Source organism: Panthera tigris, chromosome A3 (assembly GCF_018350195.1).
Source record: "Panthera tigris isolate Pti1 chromosome A3, P.tigris_Pti1_mat1.1, whole genome shotgun sequence".
Lineage (NCBI taxonomy): Eukaryota > Metazoa > Chordata > Mammalia > Carnivora > Felidae > Panthera > Panthera tigris.
Genome location: NC_056662.1, coordinates 61,339,421 through 61,354,808, shown reverse-complemented (window position 1 = coordinate 61,354,808; position 15,388 = coordinate 61,339,421). Strand labels below are relative to the sequence as shown.

General features: G+C 41.1%; 1 protein-coding gene across 3 annotated transcripts in view; it reads left to right on the top strand.

Annotated features, from left to right (window-relative positions):
* Positions 1–15,388, top strand: part of VWA3B (von Willebrand factor A domain containing 3B) — a 204,806-nt gene that overhangs the window by 18,099 nt on the left and 171,319 nt on the right. For all 3 annotated transcript variants that reach the window (XM_042981227.1, XM_042981228.1, XM_042981229.1), the window contains exons 3-5: positions 4,339–4,433; positions 6,741–6,991; positions 8,978–9,137. In XM_042981227.1, the coding sequence (XP_042837161.1) occupies positions 4,339–4,433; positions 6,741–6,991; positions 8,978–9,137 (506 nt within the window). The remainder of the gene's footprint in view (positions 1–4,338; positions 4,434–6,740; positions 6,992–8,977; positions 9,138–15,388) is intronic.

Here is a 15,388-nt window from a genome sequence, read left to right as displayed (position 1 = left end):
GCAAACAATGTGGAGGTTCCTCTAGAAATTAAAAATAGAAATACTATATGACCCAGTAATTCTACTACTGTGTATTTACCCAAAGAAAAGGAAAATATCAATTTGAAAAGGTATTTGCACCCCTGTGTTTATTGGAACATTATTTACAACAGCCAAGATATGGGAGCAACCTAAGTGTTGATCAGTAGACAAATGGATAAGGATGATGTGGTATATGTATACAATGGACTATTATGCCACCATAAAAAGGATGAGATCTTACCATTTGTAGCAACATAGACCTAGAGGTATTGTGATAAGTAAAATAAATGACACTGAGGAAGATAAATACCATATGATTTCACTAATGTGGAATCTGAGAAGCAAAACAAATGAATTAACAAAAAAGCAGAATCAGGTCTATGCAGAGAATAAACTGATGGTTGCCAGAGTTGGGATGGGGTGGGGAACACAAGAGACCAGTTAGAGAATGAATAAGTCATGGGAATAAAAGACACAACAAAGGGACTATAGTCAATGATACTGTAATAGTGTTGTATAGTGACATATTTTAGCTACCCCTGTAGTGAGCATATTGCATATTGAGAGGTTGAATTACTGTGTTGTATACCTGAAACCAATGTAACATTGTGTGTCAACTATACTAAAATAAAATAATAAAAGACTGTCCATCTTAAGAATTGCTTTCACATCTTTGTTAAAAATTAGGTGATTGTACTTGCGTGGGGCTATTTCTGGGTTCTCTATTTTGTTTTATTTGTCTATGTGTCTCTTTACCACTACCACACAGTCTAGATTACTGTAACCATGTAATGTCTTGAAATTGGCCAGACTGATTCCTCCACTTTATTCTTTTTCAAAATTGTTTTAGCTACTCTAGTTTATTTGCCTTTTCATAAAATTTTAGAATAACTATGTCTATGTCTAAATATTGATGGGATTTTGATAGGAATTGCATTAAACCTGTATATCAATTTAAAAAATTTTTAATGTTTTTTTGTTTTTGAGAGGGAGACAGAGACAAAGAGTGCGAGCAGGGGAGGGGCAGAGAGAGAGGGAGACACAGAATCTGAAGCAGGCTCCAGGCTCTGAGTTGTTAGCACAGAGCCCAATGCGGGGGTTGAACTCACGAACCTTGAGATCATGACCTAACCTGAAGTCAGACTCTCAACTGACTGAGCCACCCAGGCATCCCAGACCTGTATATCAATTTAAGTAGAATTGACATCTTTATTATAGTGGGTCTTCCAGTCCATGAATGTGGAATAGCTCTCCGTCTATTTACATCTTTTATTTATTTCATCAGCTGTTGTACTTTTCAATATATGTCTTGCACATGTTTTGTATTTTATTTTTCTAAGCAATTGTAAATGCTGTTGTGTTTTTTATTTTGGTTTCCACATGTTCATTGCTAGTATAAAGAAATATGGCTAATTTTTTAATGTTGATTTTCTATCCTGTGACCTTACTGAAATCACTAATTCTAAGAATTTTTTTTTGTTGCTCTTGATTCCTTGGGATTTCTAGGTAGACCATCATGTCCTCTCCAAATAGGGAAAGTTTTCATTCTTCCTTTGTGATCTATATACCTTATATTTCCTTGTCTTACCATGTGCTGGATAGAACTTTCAGTACTATGTTGAACAGTAGTGGTGAGAGTGGACATCCTTACCTAGCATCAGGTCTTAAAGGAAAGCTTTCAATCTTTGACCATTAAGCATAAAGTTAGCTGTAAGTTTTTTGTAGAATTAAAAAAAAACAAGTTGAGAAAGGTTCGTTATATTCCTAATGTGTTGAGAATTTTTATCATGAATGGATGTCGAATTTTGTCAGATGCTTTTTCTGTGTCTATTGAAAGGATCATGTGGGTTTTTTTCTTCGCTAGCCTGTTAATTTGGTTGATTCTATTGATTGGTTTTTGAATATTGAACCAATATAGCTAATACACTTTTGCATATATAATAATGAAGGATATTGGTCTATAGTTAATCTCTTTTTTTATAACTGCCTTTATCTCTTTTTGGTATCAGGGTAATATGGGCTTAATAGAATGAGTTGGAAAATGTTCTCTTGTCTTCTATTTTCTGGAAAATATTGTGTAGAATTTTAATTACTTCTTGTGTGTTTGGTAGAGTTCTCCAGAGAACCTATCCAGGCCTGGGGATTTCTGGTGTAAAAGTTTTTGATTACAAATTCATTTTCTTATTTAGGTATAGGGCTAGTCAAATGATCTATTTCAGATTAAGAGAGTTGTGGTAGTTTGCGCTTCTTGTGGAATTCACTTCATCTAAGTTGTCTAATATATGTGTGTGGAGTTGGTGGTAGTATTCCATTATTCTTTTGATGTCTGAAGGGTCTTCTGCAATATTCTCTGTTTCACTCCCAATATCAGTAATTCATGTCTTCTCTCCTTTTACCTTTGTCAATTTTATTAAACTTATTAAAATACCAAGTTTTTATTTAATTGATTTTCTCTATTGTTTTTCTGTGTTCAATTTTCTTGATTTCTGCTTTCATCTTTATTATGCATTTCCTTCTACTTGCTTTGGATTTGTTTTGCTATTCTTTCTTAGTTTCTTCAAATGGGAACTTAGGTTATTGATTTCAGACTTTTCATCTCCTCTTTATGCTATAAAGTTCCCTCTTGACAGTGCTTAAGCTGTGTTCCTCACATTTTTATATGTGTATTTTCATTCAGTTTAAAATATTTTTTATTTCTGTTGTACTTCTTTGACTCATAGATTTATTAGAAGCATGTTATTTAGTTTCCAAGAGTTTGGAGATTTTCTTATCTTTTTGTTACTGATTTCTAGTTTGTTTCAATTGTGGACAGAGAACATACTCTATTTGCTTTTAGTTTTTTTTACATTTTTTGGATTTTTTTTTTTTTATAGCCATGGCTATGCTTTGTCTTGGTATATATTCTGTGCTTAAAAAAGAATGTGTGTTCTTTTGTTATGTAGATTTTCTGTAAATGTCAATTAGATCTTGTTTGTTGATGGTGTTGAGTATCCTTGATGATTTTGTGTCTAGTTATTCTATCAGTTGTTGAGAGAGTAGTATTGAAATCTCCAATTATAATTGTGAATTTGTCTCTTTCTCCTTTCAGTTCCATCAATTTTTGCTTAAGGTATTTGCAGTCTGTTGTTCAGGGAGTACACATTTAGGATTGCTATGTCTTCCTGTCTTCCTGGTGGGTTGACACTTTTATAATTATATAATGTTCTGCTATATCCCTAATAATATTCTTTGCCCTGTAGTTTACTTTTGTGATATTAATATAGTCAATCTACTTTCTTTTTATTAATATTTAAATGACATCTTTTTTCCTTTTTATACTTCTAGCTTATATATGTCATTATATTTGAAGCAATGTAATATATAATATATATATATTATATATAATATATAATATATAATATAATATATATATTATATATTATATATATAATAAATTATATATAATATAATTATATTATAGACACCTTATTGTTGGGTCATTTTTTAAATCCTCTTTGCCTATCTTTTTTTCTCTCTCTTTTTAAATTTATTAAGTTTTTATTTTAATTCTAATATAGTTAGCATACATACAGTATTATATTAGTTTCAGGCCTACAATCTAGTGATTTAAAAATTCCATACATTACTCAGTGCTCATCATGACAATGCCCCCTTAATCCCAATCACCTATTTTACCCATTCCCCCTACCCACCTACCCTCTGATAATCACCAGTTTGTTGAGTATAGTTAAGAGTCTGTTTCTTGGTTTCTCTCTCTCTCTCTCTCTCTCTCTCTCTCTCTCTCTCTCTGTTTTTCTTTGCTCGTTTGGGTTGTTTTTTAAATTACACATATGAGTGAAATCATGTATATTCAGCCCTAAAGAATAAATCTTGCCATTTGCAAAGGCATGGATGGAGCTAGAGAGTATAATGTTAAGTGAAATAAGTCAGTCAGAGACAGCTAATCACTATCTTTTAATTGTTGTACTCAGGATATTTACAGTTAATGTAATTATTAATTTGTTATAGCTGTGTTTTAGACTGTGCCTTTTGACCTCTATCTTAGTCGTTCTGAACAGAAGAATCTGGAAACCAAGAAACAAACTTTATTTTTCCTCTCCATTTATTTGTGCATTAAAGGGTTATGCATGTCATAAATAGTTAACATATATCATAGCACCTAGAAACACTTCATTATTTAGGACAGAATACCAAGCATCACAGATTTTTGGTGTCACGGGATATAATTTGAATGGTGTCAGAGAAAACCATTTTGAAATAAAAATAAGAAACATTGATAATGCACCATTTTGACTGCTTTTCTTTATAAAAATACAGATTACGTGTCTTCTCTGGGGAGACTCGTGGCTTCCCGGTATGCAGATGGCCTGTTTCCACAGTTCTACAGACCTGAAGATGGCAGAGTATACAATGTAAGTCGGAGTTCCCTTGATGGATAGGCCCAGTGACATGCTTCTGGTGTCTGGGAGTGGCCTATGTGGAGAGGCTCACACTGCTTCCTATTGATGCAGTGGAGCCCAGGCCTCATCAGGGCTGGAGGCTTTCTTCTGGCCATGTGGAGAGTTATGAAAGTTATGGCTTAGGGCCTGGGAAGGGAAGCACTTGACCTGTTAGAGATGAGTGCATGAAATCATTGACCAGAAAGTGAAAACCTTCGCATATCAATAGTACTTTGTTTTGCCTTGAAAATAAAGAAGGTGTAGTATGACAGAAGTTAGCAGACAGGCAAGAGCTGCTGCTGTTACGTGACAAATGCACAGGGAACAGGGGGCTACTTTTATACCTAGTGGTTTTATAGCAAGCAGCACCTCTTACTGGAGTCCTTAATTCCGGCAATTCAACACGTGACTCGTGTAGTCTCATAACGTGTCTGCCCCTGTGCACACCCTGGTACACCACAGGGAACTCACAAAAACTCATATCCCATCATGTCACTTTACAGATATTTGTTCGTGTCACTGTACATCTATGTACCACCTGGACTGCTATATCTTTTTTTTTCTTAAAAATTTTTTTTAATGTTTATTTATTTCTGAGACAGAGAGAGACAGAGTATGAATGGGGGAGGGGCAGAGAGAGAGGGAGACACAGAATCCGAAGCAGGCTCCAGGCTCTGAGCTGTCAGCACGGAGCCCGACGCGGGGCTCGCACTCACGGACTGTGAGATCATGACCTGAGCTGAAGTCGGTCGCTCAACCGACTGAGCCACCCAGGTGCCCCCCCTCTTTTTTTTTCCTTTTAGAGAAAGCATGTGAGTGGAGGAGAGAGATAGAGGGAGAGACAGAGAGAGAGAGAGAGAGAGCCAATGAGAATCCCAAGCAGGCTTCATGCTCAGTGTGGAGCTAGATACAGGGCTCCATCCCATGACCCTGGGATCAGGACCTGAGCCGAAATCAAGAGTCAGATGCTCAACCAACTGAGCCACCCAGGCACCCCTGTTATTTCTTAATATTTTTAATTTAACAATAATATCCATAGAATCTTGAGTTTGGTGTGCTAAATATATTTTTTATCTGAACCACATGAAAATCAGTGCAGAACTATTGAAAACATCTGTCTTTGCCATCTGACCACCTCCACAGCCCCTATGACATGGTCCTACCCTGGTTTCTGTATCGTGGTAGAAACTTTAATAAGTGCTGTGAATGCTGGTGAGAGATTTAGGAATTTTGCCCTAAGGAACCATGGAAAGCAACAGGAAGTGGTGCTGGAGCTTGAGGAATAAGCTGGAGAGACACAGGAGATAGAGAAGGAAAACAGTTTGAGGCAGAGGGAACAGCGCGAGCCAAGGCATGAAAATGTGGAATTACATGGTGTGTTCAGAAAACACATTTTCCTTAACAATTTAGGTACTTAAAGGGTATTCTGAGGGTTTTTAAAGTTAAAAATAAGTACCAGATCTTTCAAAATTTGGTTCTTCACAGAATAGGGCACATTTTTTTCTTATTCCTTTTCTATGTCTCCTACCTCCCTATACCCTAAGAGGCCTTGCACAGTTGTGCCTGGTCTGTGTGAATGATCGTTTATTTGTGTCTACAAGAAATTGCCTGCAAGTCTCTGTCACCTTTCAGGCACAGCCTCTGCAGGTGTTCGTGATCCACTGATCCAGGCATGGGGCAGTGTGGCCTGGGAGACAGAGGATACAGGGTGAAGGTTGTGAGCAGGAAGATGCATCACTGGGGCACATCTCTTAGAGGAAGCCAGGCAGGTGTGCTGGCAAATCTAGAAGCATTCTCACAAATATTTTTGGCATCTTGGTGTTAGGAAAACTTTTTAGAGAGACTTATTTTTTTCCATCTGCCTTTGCTGATCTCTCTTTTCTTCTACCGAATTCCTTGAAAGTTCTTTTCTTCTACCTAATTCCTTAAAATGCCCCCTGAACATTTTCAGGTAAAGATAATTCTGTAACTGTGAAGATAAAATGTAATTTAGAAACACATTTTTTTTTAAAAAGTGTTATATGTTGGATAGATCACATCATCATCATTTCTTCTGTGAGGAATCATCCAAAGGTTTTCACTTGAAAGACTGAAGCACTTCCTTCTGGATTATGTTGGGGTTTAAAGGATCATCTACAGAATTGTTATTAGTGTCCAATTCTTGATGGCAGAGGTCATGACTCAGTGGGCCCTGTGGTTCTTGGCTGCCTGGTAGTTCAGATGATGTATTATGGTGTGTTTTTGTTCTGTTTTTTGTTCTTTGCTTTGATTTCCATGAAGTTGACAGCTAAGTCAGAACTGATCTATCAGTTTGTGGAATATTTAACACAAGCTGTGGAGAGCTACAAGCAGCGGATGGACTGGCTCACCAGCAGAAGCCGCCAGATTTTTGGTGTCATCTTGGAACAGTGCATCACCATAGTGCTGGATTTTGGCAGCATGCGGGAGGAGGAGCTTAATCTGTGCCAAGATGCTCTAATAATGGTCCTCCAGGAGCAGGTGGCTCACATAGCCAAGTTTAATATCATATGGTGAGTTCCCATAGGAAGAGGATATTTCTGGGAAACTTCATAAGTAGCTTCCATTTATTCGGAGTTAAGTAACATAACTAACATAGTTCTATGGGGAGTGAGGAGGTCTTGTCATTTCCTAGAATACGTAATTCCAGCAGAAGACCCACAGTAAAACTTTGATGTGCTTTGCATGTGGCATCTTAGTTTTCAGATGAGAAGAGATTTATAAACCTACTTTTCTTCAATGCATAGCAAGGTCAAAATAGAAGAATAGGAATTTTATTGAATATATATTTAAGGCCATAAAAATCCTTTAGGTGATTTTATCTTAAATAATGAATTCAACCTTGTCACAAGTAACACTTTTTTCAGACTGAGCTTATGACTCCCCTGTAAGTTGACCCTCTTAAATCAGAACAACAGGTGATTGGCTTTATAGAATTTCCCATATTTCAGAGTTTTCACAACCAATTATTTACGGATTTTTGGATTCGAGAGAATTTGGGCTCTAAGGCCAACTTTTCATGTGGAACATTGGCTGTACCTCTCTGATGGGAAAAATCTGGATGAAGGCCATCTACCTAACTGAGTTTTTCTTTAAAATAAAACAGTTTCAGCTAAACAGATAACATCTTTGGGGATGCTGCTTAATTGTGTTCTATCCCAGATTCCTATTTCTGTGACAGATATATTACTGAGGGAATTGAGCCTTAAGTTTGCAATGCTTTAACTTTCTTGGAAACATTCTGTAGCATATAGGCCACTCAACCAGATTTCTACCCAGAGGAGCCACACAGAGGTGACACAGGTATGAGGCAGCCTTTGTCTCTGAAGGTGGGCTATCAGGGACAGCTCGGGCTGGCTCATTAATCCAAGATTCATATAATTCTTATAATTATGAATGCATGTATGATTCATATGATTTGTTCAATTATAAACACAGAGATATATAAATTCAAAGTTTGTTTATTTATTTATTTTTTTTAAGAGAGAGAGAGAGAGAGAGCAGGGGAGGAGAGAGAATCCCAGGCAGGCTCCATGCTATCAGCACAGAGCCTGATGTGGGGCTTGAACCCATGAACCGTGAGATCATGACCGGAGCCTAAATCAAGAGTCGGATGCTTAACCGACTGAGCCACTCATGTACCCCAGAGATAAATAAATTCAAATGGCTGTTCTTTCTTGGGGGGATTCTATCACTTTTTTCTAAGTCCAAACTAAATTGTTTAATCACATGTTCCCAGGATTTAAAAACTAATGCTCTGCTAAACTCAATATTATTTTTGATCCAGAAGAGGTAACTGATGTGAATTCAGAACAATGAAAACAACGTCTTAAAAGAATTAGAAATAAAATTCTAGCATAATGAAATCATTGCTGATTTGTAAATATTAATGCTGCGAGTCCTTATAAATTTACTATTAATTGAAGATAGTTGTATATAAAACTGCCTGTTTATGAAAATAACTCTCTCAATAGTTTTAATACAGCTGTTAATGTTTGCATTTTTGAGATTTTTAATGTTTATTTTTGAGAGAGAGAGAGACAGAGCGTAAGCAGGGGAGGGCAGAGAGAGAGGGAGACAGAATCTGAAGCAGGTTCCAAGCTCTGAGCTGTTAGCACAGAGCCTAACATGGGGCTCAAACCCACGAACCACAAGATCATGACCTGAGCAGAAGTCAGACACTTAACTGACTGAGCCACCCAGGTGCCCCCATTTTTGAGATTTTTTTAACCCTCCTGTACACATTGTTCTTCCTAGTCAGTACACTTATGAAAGATAATGGTGCTTTGCAAACCCATCTTAAGCAGCTTGCCTATTTTGTTGGTAACTTTCAACAAAGGCTGGGACAAGGGCTGGTAACTTTCAACAAGGGCTGGATGCTTCGTGTTCTTTCCTTCAGCTCTGGTGATGTTAAGTGTTTGTTGCTCGCAGGTGTGGGCCTGAGGGCTGATAGCTATGTTGCCCACTGCCCCATGACAGCCCCATGTGATTCCTTTCAGGGTTTCTCAGGAGCCTGTGAAATGGCAGGAAAATGCTGCTCCTGTGACAGGACAGTCCATAGCTGCTGCCATCAGTTGGGTTGCAAAACTGCCTTTTGAGCTGGCTGTGAGCCATGCTAGCCGCCTGGACGCACTGCTGGAAGCTGGGCAAGACAAAACGGTAAGTGTGCATCCCTGGTGGGCCCCAGGTCACGTAGGTGGCTTCAAGTTTATCTCTCTATACCCAGTATCCTCATACTGCCTTTCAACTGACCTTAGCCCTTACCCCTCCCAGCAGCATCCCACAGAGGCTACATCACTGGCATTGAGGAGTCCTATAAATCCTGTTCACCTCTGAATTTGGAACCAACTGAGAAATCAGTGACGGGCCCCAGGTGGGGATCAAAATAGCAACTTTGATGATGGCTGAGCTGGACCAATCACAATGAGGCTCCATAATGCTGCCCCCTGAGCCTGGCAGGGCTCCCTCTGGGTGATCAGGGCACAGGGTATACCCTTATTTAACCAGTGCCAGCAGAGCCACATGCTGCTCACATCCACTGAGCATTGAGAAAGGACAGGGAATTAGGCATAGTTGTGCATCTTTAATATTTTAATTCTGCTCTTGCTCTCCTGACAGTTAGATAAATCAATCCATCTCTAATGGAGAAGAGAGGCTGGAAGACTCTTCATAGAACCCTGAGATCGAGGAAATAGTTTCCCCACATCTGTGTTCTGAGTCTGTCCCAGTCCCTCTTCTTCACAAATGTGTCTGTTACATGCCTTCCAAGGTGAAGTATATCCATGCAGATGAGTCATCCACTTTTGAATGTTAATGCATCTGCACATGCTTTTTGATAGGACCCTTTGGACATAAAGCCTTACCTAGAAGAAGTGCTGAAATAGTGGTAGTTTATGTTCTTTTAGCCACAAGGGTATGAGCATTTGTGAGTGATTCTAAGGATGGGACCTGAAGGGCAGTGGCAAGTTAGTGGGCAAGGACTCTGGACAGGTGGGGTCCTTTGGACAGTCTCAGCTCCCCAGGTGGGGGTAGATCTGCTTTCCTTTGGGATACAGATACTCAATTAATTTTTGATTGGTATTAAAGCTTAATTGCTTCCTCTGCTCTGGGCACCCAGTGATTCTGTAGATTCAAGCTTTTCTCTGCTATGTTAAAGAGCCTTTTCTTTTGGGCAAGGAAGCCATGTGCTGGCACCTTGAAAGGTTAGCCCCCAATGGTCACCAGATTGTTTTCATTGATACTGGGGATGATGGTTTGATATTGGAAATGCATTGTTTATCCTTTCGAAGCCAGAGGAACAAATGTTCCCATTAAAGAACAAAATACAAGCTACTTTGTTCTTTGGCCTTTCAAGTTTGTTTAAACATCTGTAAAGTTTCAGTTGTCTGGACACTATAATAAAGATTCAAGAAATGGAACATTTCACAGGATCTAGGATGCACACATGGGTGTTCTGTTTCTTTGTTCACCTGGCTTCCTCAGTCATAGCAGACTCTGGCGACCTGCCATGACTTGAAGATTTCCCAGTGACCTTGATTTTCTGTTTTACTTCCCCCTGGTTTGTGCTTCTCCTTTCTCGAGTTCATCCCCAGCCCAGGAAACATGGAACAATTTAGTGAGTGCCAGGGAAGTTCTGTAGAGGATTAAGAACCCAGAAAGAGGTTAACAGGCACTGATTATCAAATGCCACTTGAAAACTCTTGAGAAGAGACTGTGGAGTATGGCAAATACAAAACAGATTCAGACCACTGCATCTGTCCTCCTAGAGCTTCTACCTAGTTGTGGTCCATAGGAAATTTCTAGTAACTATAACTGCCTCATATATAAAAATGCCATTCTCTATGTTTTGTGAGGTATGTAGGGTAGGGAGAGGAATAGATTTCCCTTACTGGTTGCTTCTCTGACCTGTGCCCCTCATGCCCACCCCAGTGAGTTCCGAATTTACCCATGTAGCTGTAGTTTTCTCTGAATAGAAAATATGTAAGGCTTAAGAAACCTTTTGAACAGTAAATCCTGCTGATGATAACTTGCTTTGGGTTAGCATCTCCTATGAGTGAGTTCTGAGAAGAACCAAGAGAGTGGGGATTGTCTTGTGTTCAAAGATTAACACGGGAGTTGGGTTTTGGTATCAGGTTCCACTTGAGGAGGAAGGGCTGACTGATGCACTTGGTAAGTGTGAAGGAGGATAATCAGAGGCTACTGGCCTCCTCCAGAACTGGGCTTTGTACCCATGATTGGACCAGAAGACTGAACAGGCAGGGATGACTGAGGGTGAGCCTTTGAATCCAGAGGAGCCAGGCAGTGTGGGGTCTGTTTAATCCTAGCTCTGATGGCAGCACTTAGAGAGCACTGTTAATGAAGTACTCTTGTATCCTGTGCCAAAAGGCCTGGCTCATGGGAAGGTAGCCTGTGGGGTACTGAGGAAATGTCTGGCAGTTTAGAGGGGCTGGCATTGTCCTCAGAGCCCAGGTATGCCATCCAGCCCAGGGTTTCTGCTCTGCAGCATCCCGTGGTCCCAGGATAGGTCTTTGGGAAGTTGGTAGCTTCCTTGGCCTTAATGAAGAGGAGTGTTGTGCCAGGAGGCCCTGGAATGCCTACTGATCCAGGATGTGAGGGGTGGTTAGAATAGAGAAGCCTGATTATCCAAAACCCTGATTCCCAGCTGCCTAAGAAAGATAACTGAGGGGGCTTTGCTTCTGCTTTCAGCAGAAGGCTACCTGCCCAAAGGGCACCTACATTTCTCTTTGTGTTCTCTCAGCCTCTCTTCCATCCAGCTGATAGGCACACATTTGTTTACTTAAAAAAAAATCCCATTCACTGGGAGGCTAAGGGGGTGAATTAGAGACGGACCCACATGATTCCATAAGGAGCCTTCAGCACTGGACAGTAAACTGAAGGGCTGGCCACACCAATCATGAGCTTGGCAGTGGGTCAGACAGGCATCAAATCTTTTCACCTTTGTCCCTAGAGATGGCGGTGCCTGGCAACGTCTTGATAGGTGTTTGTTGTACATTGAAGGAATGGGAAAGAAGTAATGTTGATAATTTTGAGGTTGGGGCGAGATGTGCATCCAAGAAATTCCCATTGACTATGCTGTGGTACAGATTTGATTATTTTGAATTGAAGTGTAGTGGTCTGTGTGGGACCAGGCCGATGAATTTGCTGAGCCGTGTATGATGAGGCTGGTGGGGATAGTAGGTGGAGACAGAGACTTGGAAGCCTGGGAGGCCAGAAAGTTGGTGGTGGTCAAGGGTGTTATCAGGGATTGGAGAAGTGAGCTGGGTTAATATCAAGAGGGCAGTCACCACTATGGAGGGATCAGAAAAATCAAAATGGGCTGAATCAGGAAAGAGTCCCCACAGGTACTAGGAAGATCTGGAGGTCAGATCCAAGGTCTGGAGTTGGTCAAAACTGTTGAAATGGTTAAAATTTTATGAAGGATAGGAGAATTTTGTTAGACCTCTGGTTGCCGTTCTGGTTGACTTTCATTTTACTTCTCGCAGAATGGAGATTTTTACACTCAGAGGTTTCCGACAAGCTGTGGCAGAGGGCAGTCAGGGAAGAAGCAGCCACTGCCAGTCTGGTTCTTCTTTTCCCCCAAACCTGTGTTTGAGAAGATGTCAAGGCTTCCTTGGCTAGGCGGAATGCAGGTGGCTGTGGGAAGCCGCGGAACAAATGGCCCAGGCAGAATAAGATATTTCAGGTAGAAACGTTCCACCCTATTTTCGGTGGTGTAAAGTTTTCGGCTCACAGTAGCTATTCATTCAATAGCTGAATGGAACCCAAAATATTTTCTATGTCTTGTGTTATCAAATTCAGTGCAGATTAGCATTTAGGGAAATGCTGGTCAGTGAGAAGGCTGCTCCTGGTCCTCACCGCTGTTGCTCACCCTTAAGACTGGCCCTTGTCCTAAGAAGCTCAGAGGTACTGGGGAAAGGGGAGAGGATTCCAATGAAGACAGTTCCCTTGAGCCAGACAACCTTACCCAATTTCTGGTCAGTGACATTGATTTCATGGGCTAGGAGCCTTAAATGGTGTGGGCGCCAAGGAAGTGAAAACAGTGCCTGTTTCTGGTCACCTTCCTGTCCCATGATCTCGCGTACACAGTTCTGGAATTCACGTCCATCTCTAAGAGGTAACCAGCCTTGCCATGATGAGCCAACAGAATAAAGTGGTTGAAAGCAAAGGCAGAAGCTCCTATGGGGGTCAGGGAGCTTGATTTACTAGCTGTAAGACCAGGTCAATTTACCTGTCTAGACCTCAGTTTCTTCATCTGTAAACAGGATGCAATAATAAGAATTCATTTTCCACAGGACTATTGTGAGTGTTGAATAAAATAATCTGTGTTGGCTTATCATCCCAAAGAGCAGATGACCCCAAAGCCATTTCACTTTAAAAGGTGTTTTGCCAGTTTGTGGGGGAATGGGCTAGGTAGCATTATTTTCTTTTTTTCTCAGTGTCATTATGTGAGTGGAAAGGAGAGGCAGGAAGGCAGTGTGTAGGAGGTGACTGAGAGTGGGACAGGTGGTCTCGTTGTAGAGCATGTCCCAGGAAATATGGACCCTGCATGGATAACCAAAAACCTAGGCAATTAAGAAACTGAGCAATGAACTTGGTGAATAGTGAATAACCCCATAACCTGAGTAAAGGAAAGGAAATCCTGACTCACTGCTGGCTACATCAATTTTTAGCTTGATGAAATCTCAAGGGAAAAACATTTCTGCACAAGGATTTCAGACTCTTGGGTTATTGCCAGAGCAGAGAAGCTGAGTTTGCACAATGTGCAACAGAGATGCATGGTGTCAGAAGATGCTGACAGACCTCCCTCCTAGAGATGTTTGCCCACACCACTTCCCTTGTTGAGCTAACAAATCCTAGAAAAGAATCCCAAGACTCCTCTTTTGGGCCATGTGTGACTTTAGATCTTTATGTGAGGTTGAACCTGTCCTCATGCTAAACTTGAGCCCTGACCCAGCTGGAACACTACTAACAGTGCAACCGAAGGGAGCCTACTTAACCTGTCTCACACAAGGTAATGCGTAACATGGGGGAAAAAGGGAAAGAGAATGCATTTGCTGGGAGAATAATACTAGCTGCCTGACAAGGAATGTGAAGAACACTGTTTTTTCCTTCCTTTAATGTTGTTTTGTTTTATTTTGTTTTCTGTCTCTTGGTGACTGGCTGAAAGAAATGTGTAGTATTGCTCAGCCTTTACCCCCTGTTAGGTCTTTAAAAAAGATTTTTGTTTAATGTTTTATTTATTTTTGAGACAGAGAGAGACAGAGCATGAGCAGGGGAGGGGCAGAGAGAGAGGGAGACACAGAATCCGAAACAGGCTCCAGACTCTGAGCCCGACGTGGGGCTCGAACTCATAAACCACGAGATCATGACCTGAGCTGAAGTTGGACACTTAACCAACTGAGCCACCCAGGCACCCCTAAAAATTTTTTTTTAATGTTTATTTATTCTTTAGGGAGAGAGAGAAACAGAGTGTGAGTGGGGGAGGGGCAGAGAGAGAGGGAGACACAGAATCTGAAGCAGGCTCCAGGCTCTGAGCTGTCAGCACAGAACCCAACTCAGGGCTTGAACCCATGAACCACGAAATCATGACCTGAGCCGAAGTCAGACGCTTAACCGACTGAGCCACCCAGGTGCCCCCAGTTAGGTCCTTTTTAAAATCGTGGTTTGAAAGGCTTGAGAGAAAGAGTCATGAGTGTGGGAGCCCCATGGAAGAAAGGCTGTTGCTGGAGTAGGCTGCTGTCAGCTTCCACTCTGGCCATGGCCTCCCTCCTAGCCGGGGCCCTCTGCCACCCTGCTCTCACCATCTCCCTGGGCACAGTTGGCCCCAGCTGCTGCAAACAGGGTGGCCCAGCCAGCTGGAGAGCTGACCATAAGTCATCTTCATAAGTGCCAGGTGGGTTTGAGTCCCAGTTTGAAGTCGAACTGAGGCACCTGACTATTTACCTTCAGTTCACAGGGCTTTATGATTAGAGATAGGCTCAGGAGTCCTAAGGAGATGGTGACACCTAGTTTTTCCTTCAAACCCATTTCATTTTCTGGGGGTTCTCCCCCAGTTAGCCATGGGGACAATCCATGAGGGTGCTTTTAGGGACAGATTCAGATGATATGTGCTGCTGGGTTTTAACTTTCTGAAATATATACATGCATAAGTGGAAGTCATCTCGTTTAAACTTAGTCACAAGGGACACTGTATTACCTCCCTTTGTATAAGTGAAGAAACTGAAGTTCTATCACTTGCCCAGTTTCATAGAACTCATTAGTTCTCATTGCCCTCCCTCATTGGCAGGGAGGGCAAACACTGTGAGAGGCAGAATCTGCAGGAAGAGCAAGAGCGGTGTGGTTGAGGTCGGGGTGGAACCTTGTCACGCAGCCCCCTTGGGTGGATTTCA